General features: G+C 41.7%; 1 protein-coding gene across 1 annotated transcript in view; it reads left to right on the top strand.

Moving 5' to 3' along the window:
- CACNA1B (calcium voltage-gated channel subunit alpha1 B) overlaps window positions 1-18,086 on the top strand; it is a 1,161,590-nt gene that overhangs the window by 12,071 nt on the left and 1,131,433 nt on the right. The window contains exon 3 of the mRNA XM_029613506.1: window positions 9,680-9,819. Within this exon, the coding sequence (XP_029469366.1) occupies window positions 9,680-9,819 (140 nt within the window). The remainder of the gene's footprint in view (window positions 1-9,679; window positions 9,820-18,086) is intronic.

The raw sequence follows: 18,086 nt of genomic DNA, 5'->3' as shown, positions 1-18,086 counted from the left end.
AAGTCCATGACACTGGCTTGAGGGAACAGGGGCAGCACTGTGTACTGCTGAATGGGAGATATGGGTTCAATTTCTGGAGACAGTTTCTGCTTGTTAGCCTACCTGGGGTTGGGAACTCTAGAGAATGTCATGTTCCTAGGCCCTGGAAAGAGGGAGGACCAGTCAATGCACAACCTCAAGACCTATGGGTAGGAATTAGGTTGCATGCATACCAGGGTAGGGAGGGAGTCACAATCTATATCCTCTTTCAGAGGTCTGATGCTGTGATGCCAGTGGTGTAATGAGGGTCTCTGATGCCTGGAAGCCAATGCATTTGTGCACCTCCCCCATGCCCCTTCTCTACCAATCTGGAGGCCCCAACCAATTGCATGATATAAGGGGGGGGGGGGAGGGGGAGGCACAGCTCTCACTCACACAGATGCTGTTAGCCTCCCGCCAATTTCTTATACCCGCACAATTAGTCATTCTTTCTTACATACATTTTTGCACAAATCCTAGAATATAATTATTCATTCCCAGACCAACTAATAAAAAGTTTGATGCTCGCAAAACAGACACAGTAGTAAAGGAGAAAATTACTAATAGAAGTGTCAGTACTAAATGGCTATTTCCCCATACAAATAACTATACAAAAGATTTAAATTCTGTTGTCATCTCAGTAACAGCATCACACTCTTCACTACAGACATGTTGTAAAATACAAAATCCTGCCAATAATAAAAAAAACTCAGCATATATGTAACAAATTTGTCATATCAGAGCAGCACTAATTCCCCCCAGGATTCAAGCAGCAGCAGCTGTACCCAGAACAGAGCAACACTGCAAATATTACAACAGGACCTAGAAGACCATTACACCTCCTATTAAAAACAGAACTATAGAACCCTACACAGAAACCATGTACTAACAGAATCACATAGACAGAACACAGAAAGACCAACAAACAATAAATTCAAGAAAATTAAAAATAAAGCCTCAATCATAGTTAAACCATACTAATAAAAAGAATAAATATTTCAAAACAACTAATGAACATCCAATAATTTAAATTTCATGAAAATATTTATAAATTTCCCAAACACCAATATAATATTTCAAAACAGCAGACACATCAAATAAAATCCAATAATGAAATGAATAAGAATTACAAAATCTCCTGCTCTCCATATATGGGATTCTTTTTATTTCCAGTCACCCTGAAATTGTCATGGATTGGGAGAAGGGGGCTCTCACAAACTTTATCCTCTCTCTCACACACATGTTCTCTCATATTCGCTCTCTCTCTCTCTCACACACACACACACCATCTCTTCTCTTTCTCTCTCACATATACACCCTTTCTCTCTCTCTCTCTCTCTCACACACACACACACACACACACACACACACACACACACACACACACACACACACACACACACACACACAAATCATCATATATCCCCCTCTCTCACATAGATACGAAGGCTCTGTTTCATAATTATAACCTCTCTTTCCCTCACACACACAGGCTCTCTGGCTCTCATACACCCATCCTCAGCAGTCTTGCTTCACAGCTCCAAGCAGTCTTGCTCCCCAGCCCCCTCTACCCTCTCAGCAAAGCTGTAGCCAAGCAATTTGGCACCTTTGGCCAAGTGAAAACCTGCGCCCTCGCCCATTTCACAACACATGACACCATGATTTGGGAGACTGTTAAATGTTTGTACAGTAAAGCCCAAGGCCAGTGCAAGAATATCAGGCACCCTAGGCAAACCTTTGACCCTTGCACCCTCCATCTCATCACTCTCTCCCCACATACAATTAAAGTTATGCATTTATAATAGATTTTACATGTAAAAGGATATTCAAAGTACAATCTTCTGAGGTAAAAATATCACTTACAATATATATATATTTACATGCAATTCTGTGGTACCAACAAAAAAACCCTGCAAAAAATCAAGACACACTTGAAACCCATATGGTATTAGGCTTACTGTAATGCGTCTTGGGCATGGGCTTGGCTCTCAGAAAGCCATGAGAAAACAGAATTACAATGCAATAAAATTTCTATATCAGCACAGCACTAACTGCCAGCACTCAAACAGCAACAACCGTATCTATGAAAAGGTAACACTGCAAATATTACACCAGGCCTAAAACACCAATTCACCTCCTGGTAGGAAAACAGAACAAGCCAAGCTGCTATAGATCTCTACATAGAAACTACTCACTAGTGAAATGGTCACCTTGGTTACCCATGCAGAACAGACAGACCATCAAATACAGAATAAAGAGACCATAAAGATTAAATAGAAACATATAGACAAAAACTGAAGTGGAAACTGCAACAAGTCAAATTCTGTATGCACTGCAATAATGGAAAAACAGATTACCACTCCTCATAAAACAATTAAATTAGTAAATCATTCCAATAAAAAGAATAATTTAAAGCAACTTACAAATAAAATAACATCCAAGGATCAAAAACTCATATAGAAGTTTTCCAAACACCAATAAAATATTTCAAAACAGACACATCAAATAACACCTAATAATTAAAACTAATAAGGATTTTTAAAAATCTCCCATTATCCATACCTAGGAACTTTTTATTTCCAGATGCCCTGAAATTGTCTTGGATTAGCAGGCAAAGAGGAAGGGGGGCTATTGTGCACATACATGTACTGTCTCACAAACACACACATGCTCGCTCACTCTCACCTGTTCATACTCTTTCACACACAAACACACATGCTCTCTCTCACTCTCACACATACACACATGCTCTCTCAATTTCCCATACACATGCTCTCTCTCTCGCTCTCCCACACACACATGCTCTCCCTCATTCTCCCCTACACACAAATGCTCTTTCTCCCACACACTCACATATGCTGTCTCTCCCACACACATATACACATGCTCTCACTCATGCAGACAGATACATACATGGTCCCTCTCAATCCCTCCTCCCCCCAGAAGCAGCAGCAGTAATAGTCTCCTTCAGCCCCCACAGCCAAGGGAACAATGAGCCATCGGGGCCAACCCAGCACTGACCTTGGGCTCCTTCTGGAAGGGCAGAGCATGCTGTTCATCTTCCTAAGGCCTCGCTTGCCGTACTACTGATCCAGCAGGGGCCGCGTCAGCCATGCTGTCAATTCCTACAGGGCGGGGCTGTGCTGTTGCTTCTCTTCCTAAGGCCCCACCAGCCACACTTCCTCTTCTGGCAGGGCTGTGCTCTTCCGATTCTTGCTAAGGCCCCACTGGTTGCGCTGTCTAATACGGTGAGACCACGCTGATTTTGATGGCACTGACAGTGCTATGGCGCCCTTCAGAAGCAGCGCCTATAGCCATATAGGACATAGGCGCTGCTACAGCTCTGCCTCTCAGACTTCCCATTCCCCAGCAGTCGTGATCCCCAGCCCCCCGCCGCTCCCCTATTCCCTAGCAGTCTTCCTCCCCTCTCCCCTCCAAGAACCCCACTCCCCAGCAGTCTTGATCCCCAGCCTCTTCTCTCCTCCCAGACACCCCACTCCCCAGCAGTCTTGTTCCCCTCTCCCCTCCCAGACACCCCACTCCCCAGCAGTCTTGCTCCATTCTCCCCTCTCCCCTCCCAGACACCCCACTCCCCAGCAGTCTTGCTGTCCAGGCCCCTCCTTCATCCCAGACCCCCCACTCCCCAGAAGTCTTTCTCCCCAGCTTCCTTTCCCTCCCAGACCCCCTAGTTCCCAGAAATCTTGTTCCCCAGTACCCTCTGGCCTCCCAGTCCTCAGCAGTCTTGTTCCCCTTCACATAACTCCTCGGGGGCAATGTCACCAAATGGGTTTGTTTTGCTCATATCTTGACAGAAATGAACATCATTCATAAGCCAGGGTCTGTTTGGAATGATCTCAATCTCTCAAAGTTGCTGCTAATGCTCTTCTTAATACTTGCAATGTGCCAAAGAGAGCCTCATGGATTTCATGGGATGTAATATGTACAGTCAACATATCAAGGAGCGGTGGAAATGATTTTTCATCAGGCTAGTAGCGCCCAATACAGATGGGACTATTTTTGTAACTTTCTGCTACATTATCTTGGTCTCTGATTACTTCTCTTGGTGCTTAAGGATTTTTTCCCTCTTCAGATGATCCACAGAATAATCTCTTGGTACTGACACTCCTATAACCAATGCTGTTCTTGTGTTTTTCTCTTTTACCACAATGCCCAGTTTTCCTGCATCAAGTTTTTTATTGACTGGAAGAGGAGTGTCCCAGGTGATCACATTTTCTGCACTTCTTTCAGTGTAATGATCCCAATGTTAGAGTGTTGATATAGTTTCCAGTGGAGTAGTCAGGCCACCTTGTACCTTTCAGTATACAGGCCTGACATCAGCATGTCACACCCAGTGACAAGATGTGTAACCATTTCCAGTCCTGTTTTACAGGATCTGCATGTGTCTGTTTTGCTGTTTTGTTTTTTTTTCAATGCTGACTGTACACTTTCTTGTCTGTAGTCCACTATCCTGGGCTGCCATTATCAATCTTGTTTTTAGGTCTACGTTTACTTCTCCTTAGCCACTGCTGAGTCACATTTTGATGTATATGGGTTTTTTAAAGTAACCCTTTGTACTTCCCACTATATTTGTGCTTCTGCCAATTGTTTTTCCTGATTTGCTGGTCTGATTCTTCAAATAATTTTTTCTTTTCATTTTCAAATTCTGATGCGTCTTTCCCTTCTGTTCTGGCGGATTTTCACGCATTCCTTTCTTTGTGCCAGAACAATGGTCCAAGCTTAAGAATGGAGACCGAAGGTGCTGCTCACGTTTGAACGTCAGCACATTTTGAGCATTTGGGTCTATTGATGCTGTTAAGTCTGCCGGCAGCTCTCTCTGTATAATCTGTTTCTATAAGACTCATACTGCTTTCTGCTCTAGAGATGTACAACCTCGGTATACACTGGTTCTTCTGGCAGTGAATGCATGGTGCTTCTCACTTTGGATTCCCCTCTCATAAATGGCAGAGAGCAAGCGAGCAGAACTGGGGCATATTCTGACTGAGTTGAAATGCAAGATAGATGGATTTAGGATTATATTTTTGGCCCATGTGAACTGTTCTTAGCACAAAATTTCTAAATTTTGTAAAACCAATTATTGCACACAGTATGCTAGGCAGACACTGGTTGATTTTAAATCCCCTACACGAGCCAAAGCTGGGAGATACCTGTGTGACTCGGCCCAGCATGCACAACGTGAATTTTAAGAACCACACGAGTACGTGAGTATCTCCTGGTACGCGCATAAAAATCTTTTCACAAAAAGTGGCGGGGCATGGGCATGGTCTGAGCTGGACATGGTCAAGCCGGGACTGCACCATGAAGTCCGCGCAGAAGCGTGCACTGGGGTCCCCTACCACATAATTTTACTTCTGCTATGGATGGTGTGTAAGTCATGTAACTAACAAAACTAGGCTAGTCAGCAGGGTTTTAAAGGTTGGGGTTAAGAGGGTAAAAGGGAGGCAAGTTAGCTAGGGGGATTTAGGAAGTCATCTCCTTTACTGGGGTGAACTGGGAACAAACTGGGGAAACAGGTAATTGCGTTGGCGTGCTTATCTACTAAAGTTCCCCCCACTTATGCGCTTGAGTCGCCATTTGCGCACAGATGCACGTGTCAATATAAAATCGTGCACTCGTGTATGCACGTATAGCCGGTTTTATAACATACGCGCGTATGTTATAAAGTCGTCACCTCCATGTGCGCCCGTGTGGGTCTTAAAATATACTTCACAGGTTTTTATAGTGAAAGCTCACTCGCGGCATGTACATTGTTGCCCGACATGTAAGCATTTCCCAGGTAGCTGGTGTCACTTGGCCTTTGACCCTGTGCCTCATATCTCACTTGAATTATGTAGTTGTGAATTGGAACCATGTTGTGCTATTGCGGGGGCAGCCAAACCCTCTTCTTTGTTTTCTTTTGGCACTGTTGCAGCTACGTGTCCCCTCTCTTTCCCCCAGCTCCTTCTCCTTCTCTTCTTTTCTTTTTTCTTTTCTTTCTTTGGCAAACAGCCCTCCGAGAAAGCTAGAACATTTAAATGTCATAGCTAAGGTTTGATATTTACTGCACATGTGCAGGAGCGGTCCATCTTTTGTATATATACTGCTTTTCTGATTTTTCTCACCCTTCGTTATGTAAGACTCTAAGGGGGCGGCGTCAAGACCGGAACAGGAGGAAAAGGTAAGGACCCTTTTCGCTGCCAATTTCGCACCCAATAGCACCACCTTTTATGATGGTGCTATTGGGTGCGAAAGCCGGCAGCGATCGCACCGCAGAGGTGCGATCGCTGCCGGCTTTCGCAGGCCCGCCCCCCTGTACCGTGCAATTCAAAGAGCCCGGCGGTATTAGTGAATCTAGGCCTAAGTTTCTCTCCATGGTCTTGTGTTAACATAGGTCATGCGTCTTCCTTTTGACAGGTGCTGTTTGTCTGTCTTGCCACCCCAGCCGGTGTTAGACAGACTTAGGGGGGGCTCAAGGCAGAAACCGAGCCTTTGGGGGCCCCCTCCTGAAACTGGCCCTGCTTGATGCCATAAAAACTGATATTAATAATAGAAAGAACATTTTAAAAAATACAGGCCCTCTCTGCCGTATTCCCAGCGTTGCCCACCCTGCTACTCACTCTCTGTTCTTTCAAAATGGTTGCTTTGAAATGTGAAGATTTGCTAATGTGCATTGTGGACACTTTCTCTAAGTTTAAAGGAAACCACACTGCAATACCAAATAAAAGTTCACCAAAAAAAAATGAAGTTCTCTTTTTACTTCCAAACCTATTTTTTTTTAAAATCTCTCTGTCACTGTGTTTCGTTACGGTAGGACACATCCAACTCACACAAGCACAATCTTGGAAGCCTGCTGCTTCTGGCCAGATACTGTATATCCTAGGTGTGTTCCAGCCATGATGAATCATGACTCTCTTTCACTTTGCTAATGGATTTTGTTCTTTCTTGCAACCACAGACACCCGTGACAGTTGCAAATGAACTGGTAATATAAAGTTCTTTTAGAACCAAACAGCTTTTTACTGGCACGCCCAAAGCTATTCCGGTAGATTTGCCATCCTAAACACCATCCATTAGATTAAAAAATATAAGAGAGAATGAAAAGTGAATTATCTGAAAGTCTGGGTTGTTTTAGACTTGTTTTCCCGTTTCATGCACTACCACTGTGTTTTTCCTTTTGCTTTTACTGTATACAGTATGCATATAAACGCATTTTTTTGGGGGATGGGGAACTCTAGAGTATTGCCTAGAAAATAACACACAACAATCCTGCAACATAAGGCTTTAATAATTTTCATCTGTGGATTCAGTGTGAGATGCCATCAGAGGGGGAACAGACAGCCATAATCCTTAGCTAGCAAAGCATTACACTCAGTTCTGAAAATCCAGAACCTTGTAAAAAGACAAAAATTAGATTTTTTTTTTTTTTAATCATTGGTAATTTTCTTGTACTGCCATAAAAAATATCTGTCTTTTGTTTGTTTGCTTCTGCACAGATTTGTTGGGGTGCATCATGGGAAGTCCATAAGACACTCTATACCTGTGGGGGAAAAAAAACGTGTGCAGCTGTAACGGTTTTGCAGAATTGTGGAGACATTCTGTTTGGAACCAATACGAACCCCTCTTGTACCCTCCTGTACTTCTCTTACATTTACCCTGCAGGGCCATTCTTCCCCACAATTATCTTCCCCATCTCAATTTATTCTCTTCTTCCCCTGTCACCTTTCCCCTTGTTTCCCCTCAATTCCCATCCCTCCCAACTCCATCACGCCCAGCACTTTATCCACCACATCTCCCCCTTCTTCCCTGCTCCCCAAAGTCTTCTCCACTCACAGCCTCGTTTATCTGTCTTCTTCTTCTCCTTCCCTTCATATAACTCTCCTCTCTTTCATCATGCTCCAGAAGTTGCCCGTCCCCCACAAGTCTAGCTCTTCTCTTGTTTCCTCTCCTTGCTCTCTTCTTTGTTGTGCTTTCCCCTACCATTGACCGCTCAGCTGTTTCTCTCCTTTATTCTCTCTACTAGAGTGGCCAACTGGCTCCATTTTTTTTCAGGACAGGTTGATCCTATCCTGGTTTTGCCCCCACACCCTCTCTGCCTCCTTGCATGCAGGGACTTATGGTTCAGATTTCCCTAACAAAATCAGGAACTACATGTCTGTGTGTGCAGTGAAGTAAAGCTAGGTCTGGAACAGTCCTAAAAAAAACCAGCCAGTTGGCAACCCTATCCTTCAGTCCACAGTTGTCCCACACATACCTTCTTCCCTTAGAGTTGCCTCCACACATCTTATATTTTTCCATCCAAAATTGCCCCCACATCTTTCTTCTTCATGTGTCCTTCACACCCGCCTTTTCTTTCTCCAACTTTTTTCCATCACCTACTATTATTTCCTTCCCAGACCTAGCCTCTCTTTCTCACTATTGCCTTCCCTTACATTTGTCATTCAGTTTTTACTCTGGAATAATTGCTCAGCAGGCAGTTTTTTTCATCTGAATCATATAACATCTCCAAAAGGAAATGGAGATGGAACTGTAAAAATGCTGGGATTACCACTGTAGTTGGGTATTCGGAGACAAAAGATAAAGTGATTCACACAGAGTCCCTGGCAGGGCAGAACCAATCTATGGGGCTGATTTAGAAAGAGCTAAAGCAGAGTTTCTCATTGCTTTTAATGTGCAATAATTTTGCCCCAGGAGCTCTTCTGTACTGTGGAATGAATGCACAATCAGGGTTCGAAGGGAGAAGACGTGCTGGAGAAAGCCTCATAGATATGTTGATTAGGCAGCTGTTCCCTGCAAAAGCACCTAAGAATTTTTCAAGGTCAAGAGGCAGCTAAGTAGAGGATTCTCATTACATATGGTGCTCAGGCAGGATACTACCCTCTTAAAGGGAAACTAGTTTTAGTAGTATGTTGCAGAAATTGTTTCAAAACAGACCCATCTGCAAATCTTTTGTGTTTATGTAAAATATTTGTGCTTGTATATACCACCACCACGGATTAGACCTTGCTATGCTCCAGGATTGTTACCTTGCTTATTATGAAAGAATGATTTGGAAGAACTGTGATGGCCAGTGACAAAACAGTGCTTCTGTATATCATTCTGCTACTTAAATTTACTTAAATACATGCATGGGATATATGTATGGGGGAGAAATGCCCTTAGGGTTCAAATCCCACTGTTGCTCCTTGTGACCTTGGGCAAGTCACTTTACCCTCCATTTCCTCAGGTACAAAATTAGATTGTAAGCCCTCTGGGGATAGGAAATACCTACCAGTACCTGAATGTAATCCCCTTTGAAGTCCCAAAAAGTGGAATATAAAATCTAAATAAATAAATATAGTTATGTACTTTAGGCCGAAAGAAGATCCAAGTGGAGCCCAAGCATTTCGCATCTGCCTAACAGCGTTTAATCCAGAGGATGACCCTGAAATGCTGCCCAATTGTATCTGCACACCGTGTTTAAATATCATTTTGTTTTTTAAATTAAATTTAGGTCCCAGAAACAACTACAACAGGTCAGGTGTAATTGTGATTTGCTCCTCAGTGATTCAGGACAAAGGTGAAGACGTGTGAGAAGAACAGCACATTGCACATATGACAGTGAAAGCTCATCTCTGTAGAATCCCAAAAGTAATCCTTATCACTCTCCTCTTTTTTTTTTTCTTCAGGATGACACTGAACCATACTTTATTGGAATATTTTGCTTTGAGGCAGGTATAAAGATCATCGCTTTAGGATTTGTTTTTCATAAAGGCTCCTACCTTCGAAACGGCTGGAACGTGATGGATTTTGTTGTTGTCCTAACAGGGTAAGTGACTTTTTTCATTGTTTTTATTTCTATTTTTTTTTTTCATGAAACTTCAACATAATTATAGGCCAATTCACATAACTGTGTCTTTGAAGGAGAATTTTTTATGCTGTGGCTGTTGTTTTTGGTGGAAAATAGGTATAGGATTTTCAAATATGTTCCAAAGACATTTAAGGCCTTTCTTATAATTAAAAAATGAGAATTTAGTACAACTACACAAAGCAAGAAGGAAGGAATTGTGTTCTTGAATGAAGTTTTATTGCTTATGAGAATGTTATCTTTGATAAAGGCATCGCTAGACTTTTGGCGCAGCCTGAAGTATAAAATAATCTTGAAAAATGTTCATTTTTGGACTTCAAATATAAGAGAAGGAGCTGGTTGCACTCCACAATCAATATATCGTCCACAAAGGAGTGCAAAGAACAATGAAGGTCCAATTTTAATCTTCATCAAAATTATTTATTTTAAATGTTCAAAGTCGCCACTCCAACTTTCAAAAACATGCACAATCGAATGACTGTTTCAGGGTCCCCCGACACGGACCCCGTGTTTCGCCCGTAGGTTGCGTCGGGAGGGACAGTCTGTAATTACAATAAAAGCTTCAAGACAGCTGTGGAATTCATACAGCTCAGGCAGCTGTGGAATTCATACAGCTTCATACAGCTTGGCCCTCCTTGCTGCCTGAGCTGTATGAATTCCACAGCTGTCTTGAAGCTTTTATTGTAATTACAGACTGTCCCTCCCGACGCAACCTACGGGCGAAACACGGGGTCCGTGTCGGGGGACCCTGAAACAGTCATTCGATTGTGCATGTTTTTGAAAGTTGGAGTGGCGACTTTGAACATTTAAAATAAATAATTTTGATGAAGATTAAAATTGGACCTTCATTGTTCTTTGCACTCCTTTGTGGACGACATTTTTGGACTTCAGACACTTTTTTTTATAGCTTACTTAAGGCTTACCAAGTTAGCAATAGGCTTATCAGTGAACCACAGATAAAGGGGTAAAAAGGAAAAAAACAACTTGTGTGAAATGAAAATAGATATTTATTATAAGATAATAAAAATAAGAGGAAACACTTTAGACCATGCAATAACAGGAAATTATAAGTATTGCAAATTGTTAGAAAAAAATGTACCGGTAATTGAAAGCAGTGGTGTTTTTTTCAAATAAGAAACGACAGATGAACAGCAAAGCGATCAATATTAAGAACATTTGCTGAACTAGTCTAGATTCCTGTTGTGACTTAGAACCAGAAAGCCCTTGATGATTTCTCTTTGATATGGGGTGTACTCTTCAATGTATGTTTTACCTCTATATACGGTGTTACTATCTGCCAAAGAGAAGGGGGGTAACTCATTGTTTGGTAGCCAGTACAGGAAACATTGAAAATGTTTTCATTTCTGGTAAATCTGAGAAGAAGCAAGAGACTTTTTGTCTCTGTGACTGCTCTTATTCCATTGGGGTTTACTGAGTTACTGATCAGCCTTCTATAATTAAAATAAAAACAAACCACAAAAGACAAGCTAAACTCCACTCAGGATTACCTTGTGTAGGAATTAGATTTCATCTTTATTTACAGGATTTTCCTCAGCCTCCACCTACAACATCTTCCTAGTATAGGAAGCTGCTCCAGGCTCGGCACTGTCTCGCTGGTCCCAGTTCCTTCAATTAAAAAAAAAAAAAGGGCTCTGTTCTGTGCAAGCCTCCCCAGACTTACACACCTTAACTTCAAGACACATTTTCTCTTGGTCCCTTCCAGCTCTTTCTCTTGATGCATTTATCAGATTTACAGTTCAAGAACTTGCTGGTGGTTGAGGAAGCATTTCTTGTCAAACCCTCATTGGGGTTAGGGCTGATCAGTTTGGAGAAGAGACAACTGAGGGGAGGGGGATATGATAGAGTTATATAACATCATGAGAGGAATAGAAGGGGTAAATAAATATGAATCTGTTATTTACTCTTTCAAAAAATACAAAGACCAGGGGACATTCCATGAAGTTAACAAGTGCACACTTAAACAGGCAAAACTTCTATTTCACTCAATGTACAATTAAGCTCTGGAATTCATTGCTGGAGGATTTGGTTAAGGCAATTAGCATAGCTGGATTTAAAAAGATTTGTAGAAGTCCAAAAAACGTTATTGACCAAGTTGACTTGGGGGAAAGCCACTACTTACTACCGAGCATTAGCGGCATGGTTTCTTTTTTTTTTTTTTCTTTCATTTATAAATTTTATTATCAGACAAGGAATACATTCCATAACCATGTGCATTTGCCACAGGAAAGAAATAGACAATAATCAATGAATATCAAAAGGTACATGTCTATGATGAACATATCTTTCTGCATTGTCAAGTACTACCTTTTATAACACAACTACCAATAGCAAAGTGATTACAACATTTGGAAAGGAATAAACAAATTCCAATAAAACTGGTCTGGACAATGTGAATTATATACCTTAATTTTACAAATAAATCATCCCAACCCTTCCCCCCCCCCCCCACTAATATAGTAAGAGATCATATGGGGATTTGAAGTTGTAACAATATTAAGCTTGTGAGTATTGATGCATATTAAATCCTTGATTGAATGCTAGTGTGTGTTTTGGACACTCAGAATCAAATTGCTGTTGAGGAGAGCCACATCTTGTATCCCGACCAAACCTGAGTGAACCGCGAGACAGCCCTATGTTTATATGCTGTAATTTTCCCAGGGTGTGCATAGTAAGTACCTGAGCTTGGACATATTGCAAGGTGGGGACAACTGGGTCTTTCCAGTATTTTGCTATGGAACACCGAGATGCTGTGACCACATATTTAATAAATCTGTTCTGAACTTTGCCGGTTTAAAAGAGCTTGAGCTGGAGTAAGAACCAATTGTTTCCCTAAAATAGAGGCAAGCCACTCTGAGATCTGCTGCCATATGTCTTGTATTTTAGGACAGGACCACCAGAGGTGGAAGAAGGTGCTTTTGGCAGAACATAGTTTCCAACAGGAATTAGAGGCCCCCGGGAACATGTGCCACAGGTTTTCTGGAGTGACATACCACCAATATAACAGTTTATAGCCGTTCTCTATATGGCTAGTGGACACCAGACCTTTCCCCAATTGTGTATAAACCTGATTCCAATCTTCTGCCAACCATCCACCTTGTAAATCCCTCTCCCAAGCTTTGATGTGTGTCATTTCTATCTGGAGGCTATTATTTAGCAGAGAGTAAATCTGGGAGATGGGTTTATGTGTTTTGTTGGCATGCCTGCACAAGTTTTCGAAAGGTGATATCTCAAGTGCCAAATCAGCCGCAACTCCATTCCGTGCTATGAAATGTCTTAGCTACAAATAGGTAAAGACTTCAATTTCCCGTAAACAGTATCTGTAACGGAGAGAGTGGAATGAAATCATCCCGCCTGGTTCCCAAACATGATCTAGTTGGGTAATACCTTGTGTGATCAAACTTTTAAGTGCTAAGATGTTCTCTGAGGGTCTGAAGGAAGCATTATGAAATAAATGTGTACTGTGGTAATAAGTTCTATGTCCCACTAATGTTTTTTTCCATCGCTCCCAGATTTTTAAGGTAACCTGTACTGTCTCGGGAATAGTAAGCAGTTGTCTCCACGTGGCCCGTGCTTGCCATAGGGTGGCACTTAAGGGCATGATGACCAGAAGAGCTTGTTCCAACATCACCCAGGGTTTTTTCCCTTTAAGTTTATGCCAGTCAATGACAGCCTTCAATTGGGCTGCACCTTGATAATAGTGTAAATTCGGCATCCCCATGCCTCCCTGAGATTTAGGTAAGAAGAGTACCTTTTTAGCCACACAGGGACACTTCCCTTTCCAAAGATATTTAAACAATCTCTGTTGCCACTTTTCTAGAAGTTTCGTCAGGATTTCAATCAGCAGTGTTTGCAAGAGATATAATATACGAGGAAGTATATTCATTTTTATTACTGCTAAGCGCCCAAGCCAGGAGATGTGGTAACGATCCCATTCTTCCAAGTCTTTACATATCTTGGCCATTAATGGGGGATAATTGAGACAAAATAGATCATCAGTGTTGTCAATATAGATTCCTAAATATTTTATCTTATTTGGGGCCCATTTTAAAGGATGGGATTATCTGATTTGCTCAGCAAGATCCACAGGCATGGAAATGTTAAGTAGCTCAGACTTTTTCCAATTAATTGTAAAGCCCGATACTTGACTGAATGCTGAAATGTCTTCACTCACCACCGGGAGAGATTGAGCGGGGTTAGTGATAGTGAACAATATATCGTCCGCGAATAACGATAATTTGGAAGAAAAATCCCCCATCTGTACCCCTGTAATACTGATATTGTTGTGAATTTGGTGTGTAAATGGTTGTAGAAAGAGGGCAAAGAGCAAAGGGGATAGAGGGCAACCCTGTCTAGTGCCTCTTCCAACTGAAAACGGAGGAGAATACCTTCCATTTACCTTTAAATAGGCTTGTGGAGCTTCATATAGTTTTTGAATCCAGCCTATAAAAGTCTCTCCAAACTGTATGGATCACATTGTTTGGAACAAGAAAGGCCAATGCACATAGTCAAAAGCCTTTTCAGCATCTACTGCTAAAAGCAGCAAAGGCATTTTCTGCGTCTTCGCCCACCAGATGGCATCCACAGTTGTCCGGACATTATCAGAGGCCATCCTCCCGGGAATAAATCCAGATTGGTTGGGGTGTACTAGGTTCGGTAGGATAGCGTTGAGCCTGTTAGCCAAAATGTTTGCTAATAGATATGAAACTATGTTGATTAGGGATATCCACCTGTAGGAGCCACAATTCATAGGGTCTCTCTCTGGTTTTGCTATTAGGGTGATCCCCGCTAGGTTGACAATTCAAGATAGGGATGAAGGACCACATAGTGAGTTAAACAGTTTAACTAGTATAGGGGTAAGGATGTCTGCAAATGTTTTATAAAACACTGCTGTATATCCATCTAATCCGGGGGACTTCCCGAATTTCAAACTTTTGATAACCCACACCACTTCTGCTCCCGTTATTTCTTTATCTAATACCTCTTTATTTGACATCGATAAATGGGGCAGTGGGATGCCTTGTAGATATGAGTTAATCTTCTCTTTGGCAATATTGGGCTTAGCTCGGTAGAGTTCCGTGTAAAACTGTAAGAATCTTTGTCTAATATCTATGTTAGTTGTCAGGATGAGGCTGCTCTTGTCCTTAAGCTTAATTATATTAGTCTGGGTTTGTTTCGTTTTTAATTTGCATGCCAATTGTTTTCCAGCCTTTTTCCCTCCTTCATAATAAACCTGTTTGCTGAGCTCTAATTTATGGGCTATCTGGGCCGCATCCAGCTCCCCTAATTTCAACTTATATTGGTCCATTTGTACTAGTATCTTACAGGATCCAGTTTTTTGGTGTAGGTCCCCTAATCGTCATAGTTGTGTTATTATATTTAACCTATCTCTGTTCCGCTGTTTTTTCAGATATGCTCCTCTAGCTATCAATTTACCATGAATAACTGCTTTCAAGCAGTCCCATAGTACCATTGTGGAGGTATTATTTGTGTCATTAAATTGTAAATACTCTTGTATAGCCTTTCTAAGTTGTGTACTAAATCCTGGTTCTTCAAGTAAGCTATCATTTAAGAACATAAGAACATAAGAAATTGCCATGCTGGGTCAGATCAAGGGTCCATCAAGCCCAGCATCCTGTTTCCAACAGAGGCCAAAACCAGGCCACAAGAACCTGGCAATTACCCAAACACTAAGAAGATCCCATGCTACTGATGCAATTAATAGCAGTGGCTATTCCCTATGTAAAATTGATTAATAGCCATTGATGGACTTCTCCTCCAAGAACTTATCCAAACCTTTTTTGAACCCAGCTACACTAACTGCACTAACCACATCCTTTGGCAACAAATTCCAGATCTTTATTGTGCCTCCAGTATTGTTGACCCTTGTCGTACTATGAACTATTAAGAGTCATTTTAATAGGGGTATGGTCAGACCATGTTATAGGTTCAGTAGTTGGACTTGAAATCATATTAATACAGCCCTTGTCCTCAAAAAATAGATCTAACCATGAGTGCGACTGGTGCGGTTCTCCAAGTATCTAATAATCTAAATCTAGAGATACAAGCTTTGAGTTTTTTGCGATCTTTTCCCGATGTCGGGATGTAGCCTGAGAAATTATCTAAGTAAGGGTTAATAGTAAGATTGAAATCTCCCCCTAGAATGAGATGGCCCTCTGCATTATCATCTATAAGTTGGGACAGTTTCTCAAAAAATAATCCCTGATTTGAGTTTGGAGCATATATATTTATTAGGGTGTACTTCACTCCCCCTATAGAGATGACTAGTAATAGATAGCGGCCCTAGGGATCTGGAATGAAAGACTCTTGCTCATAAATAATATCTTTCCCTATTAAGATTCCAACCCCTGTGTATTTCTGTGTTTTAGAGCTCACAGCCCAATACTGCGAGGGATATAAATTATTCTTTAAAAGACATTTGTAGCGTCTCTTAAGGTGTGTTTCCTGGACAAAGGCCACTGTTATCTTATGTTGCTTCAAGTCTGCAAATAAGCGATGACACTTTAAGGGGGAATTCAATTCCTTAAATTAAGGAAAAAGGGAGGAGGAATAGCCTAGTGGGTTAGAGCAGTGGGCTATGAACCAGCAGACCAGCGTTCGAGTCCTGTTGTCACTCCTTGTGACCTTGGGCAAGTCACTTTACCCTCCATTGCCTCAGTTACAAAACTTAGATTGTAAGCCCTCTGGGGATAGAGAACTAACTACAGTACCTGAATGTAAACCGAGGTGATATCTCAGATTGAATGTTGGTATATAAAAATAAATAAAAAAATAGTTGCCATCTACAAGTAAGATAGGTAATTAAGCAGGAGAGCAACAATGATAATTCCCCGTCCAGCATGGTCCTTGACTAGAAGACACCCAGCACCATAAGTCAAACTCACATAGTGAGACACATTATTGAAGTAACCCAAGCACACTCCGCTGAGCAGTACCCCATATTTCTTTGTACTATAAATATTCTCTGCACTTTCCCCCATGAGTTCCCAAACCCTCTCAGTATAGCCTCACCACCAGTGAGGTAATACTGCATTGATAAAGGAGGAAACAGTCATTCCTGTATGTATGAGACCCTCCCAACAACTTACAAATGTAATACTAAAAACATTATATAACTATTAATCTCCATGAACAGTATAACTAAATTCTAAGCCTGTCTTAGGCATTGTCAGCAGAAATGCAAGAGCTGAACCTAAATCAAAGGTTTTCCACATGACATTACCGATTTATGAATTCAAGTCCGAGCAGTAGAATATAAGCAGCATCCAAAACTTAGCCAAATGTGAGGAAGCAAGGTATAATAAGTCCAGTTAGTGCTCACGTTGGATCCTGAAGCAAGTTTTCATTCTCCGGGTTGTGTCTGAGTCTTCAGCTGCCTTTGGCCATGTGCTGCCATCGTGGTGGGTCTTCCCTCCGTCTAGTGGTTTTCAAGGCAGGTTGTGTTACTTCAAATCCCGGGTATCCTGCTTCATTCATTATGCGAGCGGCATCCGTCAGTGTTTTGACCCAATGAGATCCCCCCTTGTTAGAAAACCTCAGCCCGAATGGGAAGAGCCATCTATAATCGCACGTTATCTTTGTGGAGAGCGTCTGATACTCTTCATTTCCTGATTCTTCCGGATGGTTACTTGGGATAAGTCTGCAAAAATCATAATGTCATTTCCCTGCCATAGCCAGGACGCTTGTTTTCTTGCTGTCATTGCTAATTGATCCTTGATGGCAAAGTCATAATAGCATGCAATGATATCGCAAGGTTTATTGCTCAGTCTAGGCCCCAGGGCCCTGTGTGCCAAATCATGTACTTCCATCAGTAGCATAGCGCTGATCTGTGCTACCACTTCTATGCTGTTTTGATGATCTGGCATCTCGGGTATTCCCCGGAAGCGTAAGTTATGGCGGTGTGAACGATTTTCTCAGTCTTCGACTTTTTCTGTAAGATGTTCGATTTCAATTTGTAGTGAAGATTGTGTTTCCCGCGTCAGCCTAATTTCCTCGCTATTCGCATCGGTGCGAGTTTCAACGTCGAAAATCCGCCGGCCATTTTCGACAAGTTCCTCTTTAATTTCTTCAATGGAATTCATTATTTCACGTTTGTTGTTATAAATGTCCTGTTTTAGATCCGCGAACCATCTCTTCATTTCTGCCCGGGTCGGTATGTTATCTTCCTCAGGGAATAGTTCATCTGTGGC

Source organism: Rhinatrema bivittatum, chromosome 8 (assembly GCF_901001135.1).
Source record: "Rhinatrema bivittatum chromosome 8, aRhiBiv1.1, whole genome shotgun sequence".
Taxonomy (NCBI): domain Eukaryota; kingdom Metazoa; phylum Chordata; class Amphibia; order Gymnophiona; family Rhinatrematidae; genus Rhinatrema; species Rhinatrema bivittatum.
Note: the sequence above shows the minus strand (reverse complement) of the source record. Positions and strands in the feature narration are given on the sequence as shown.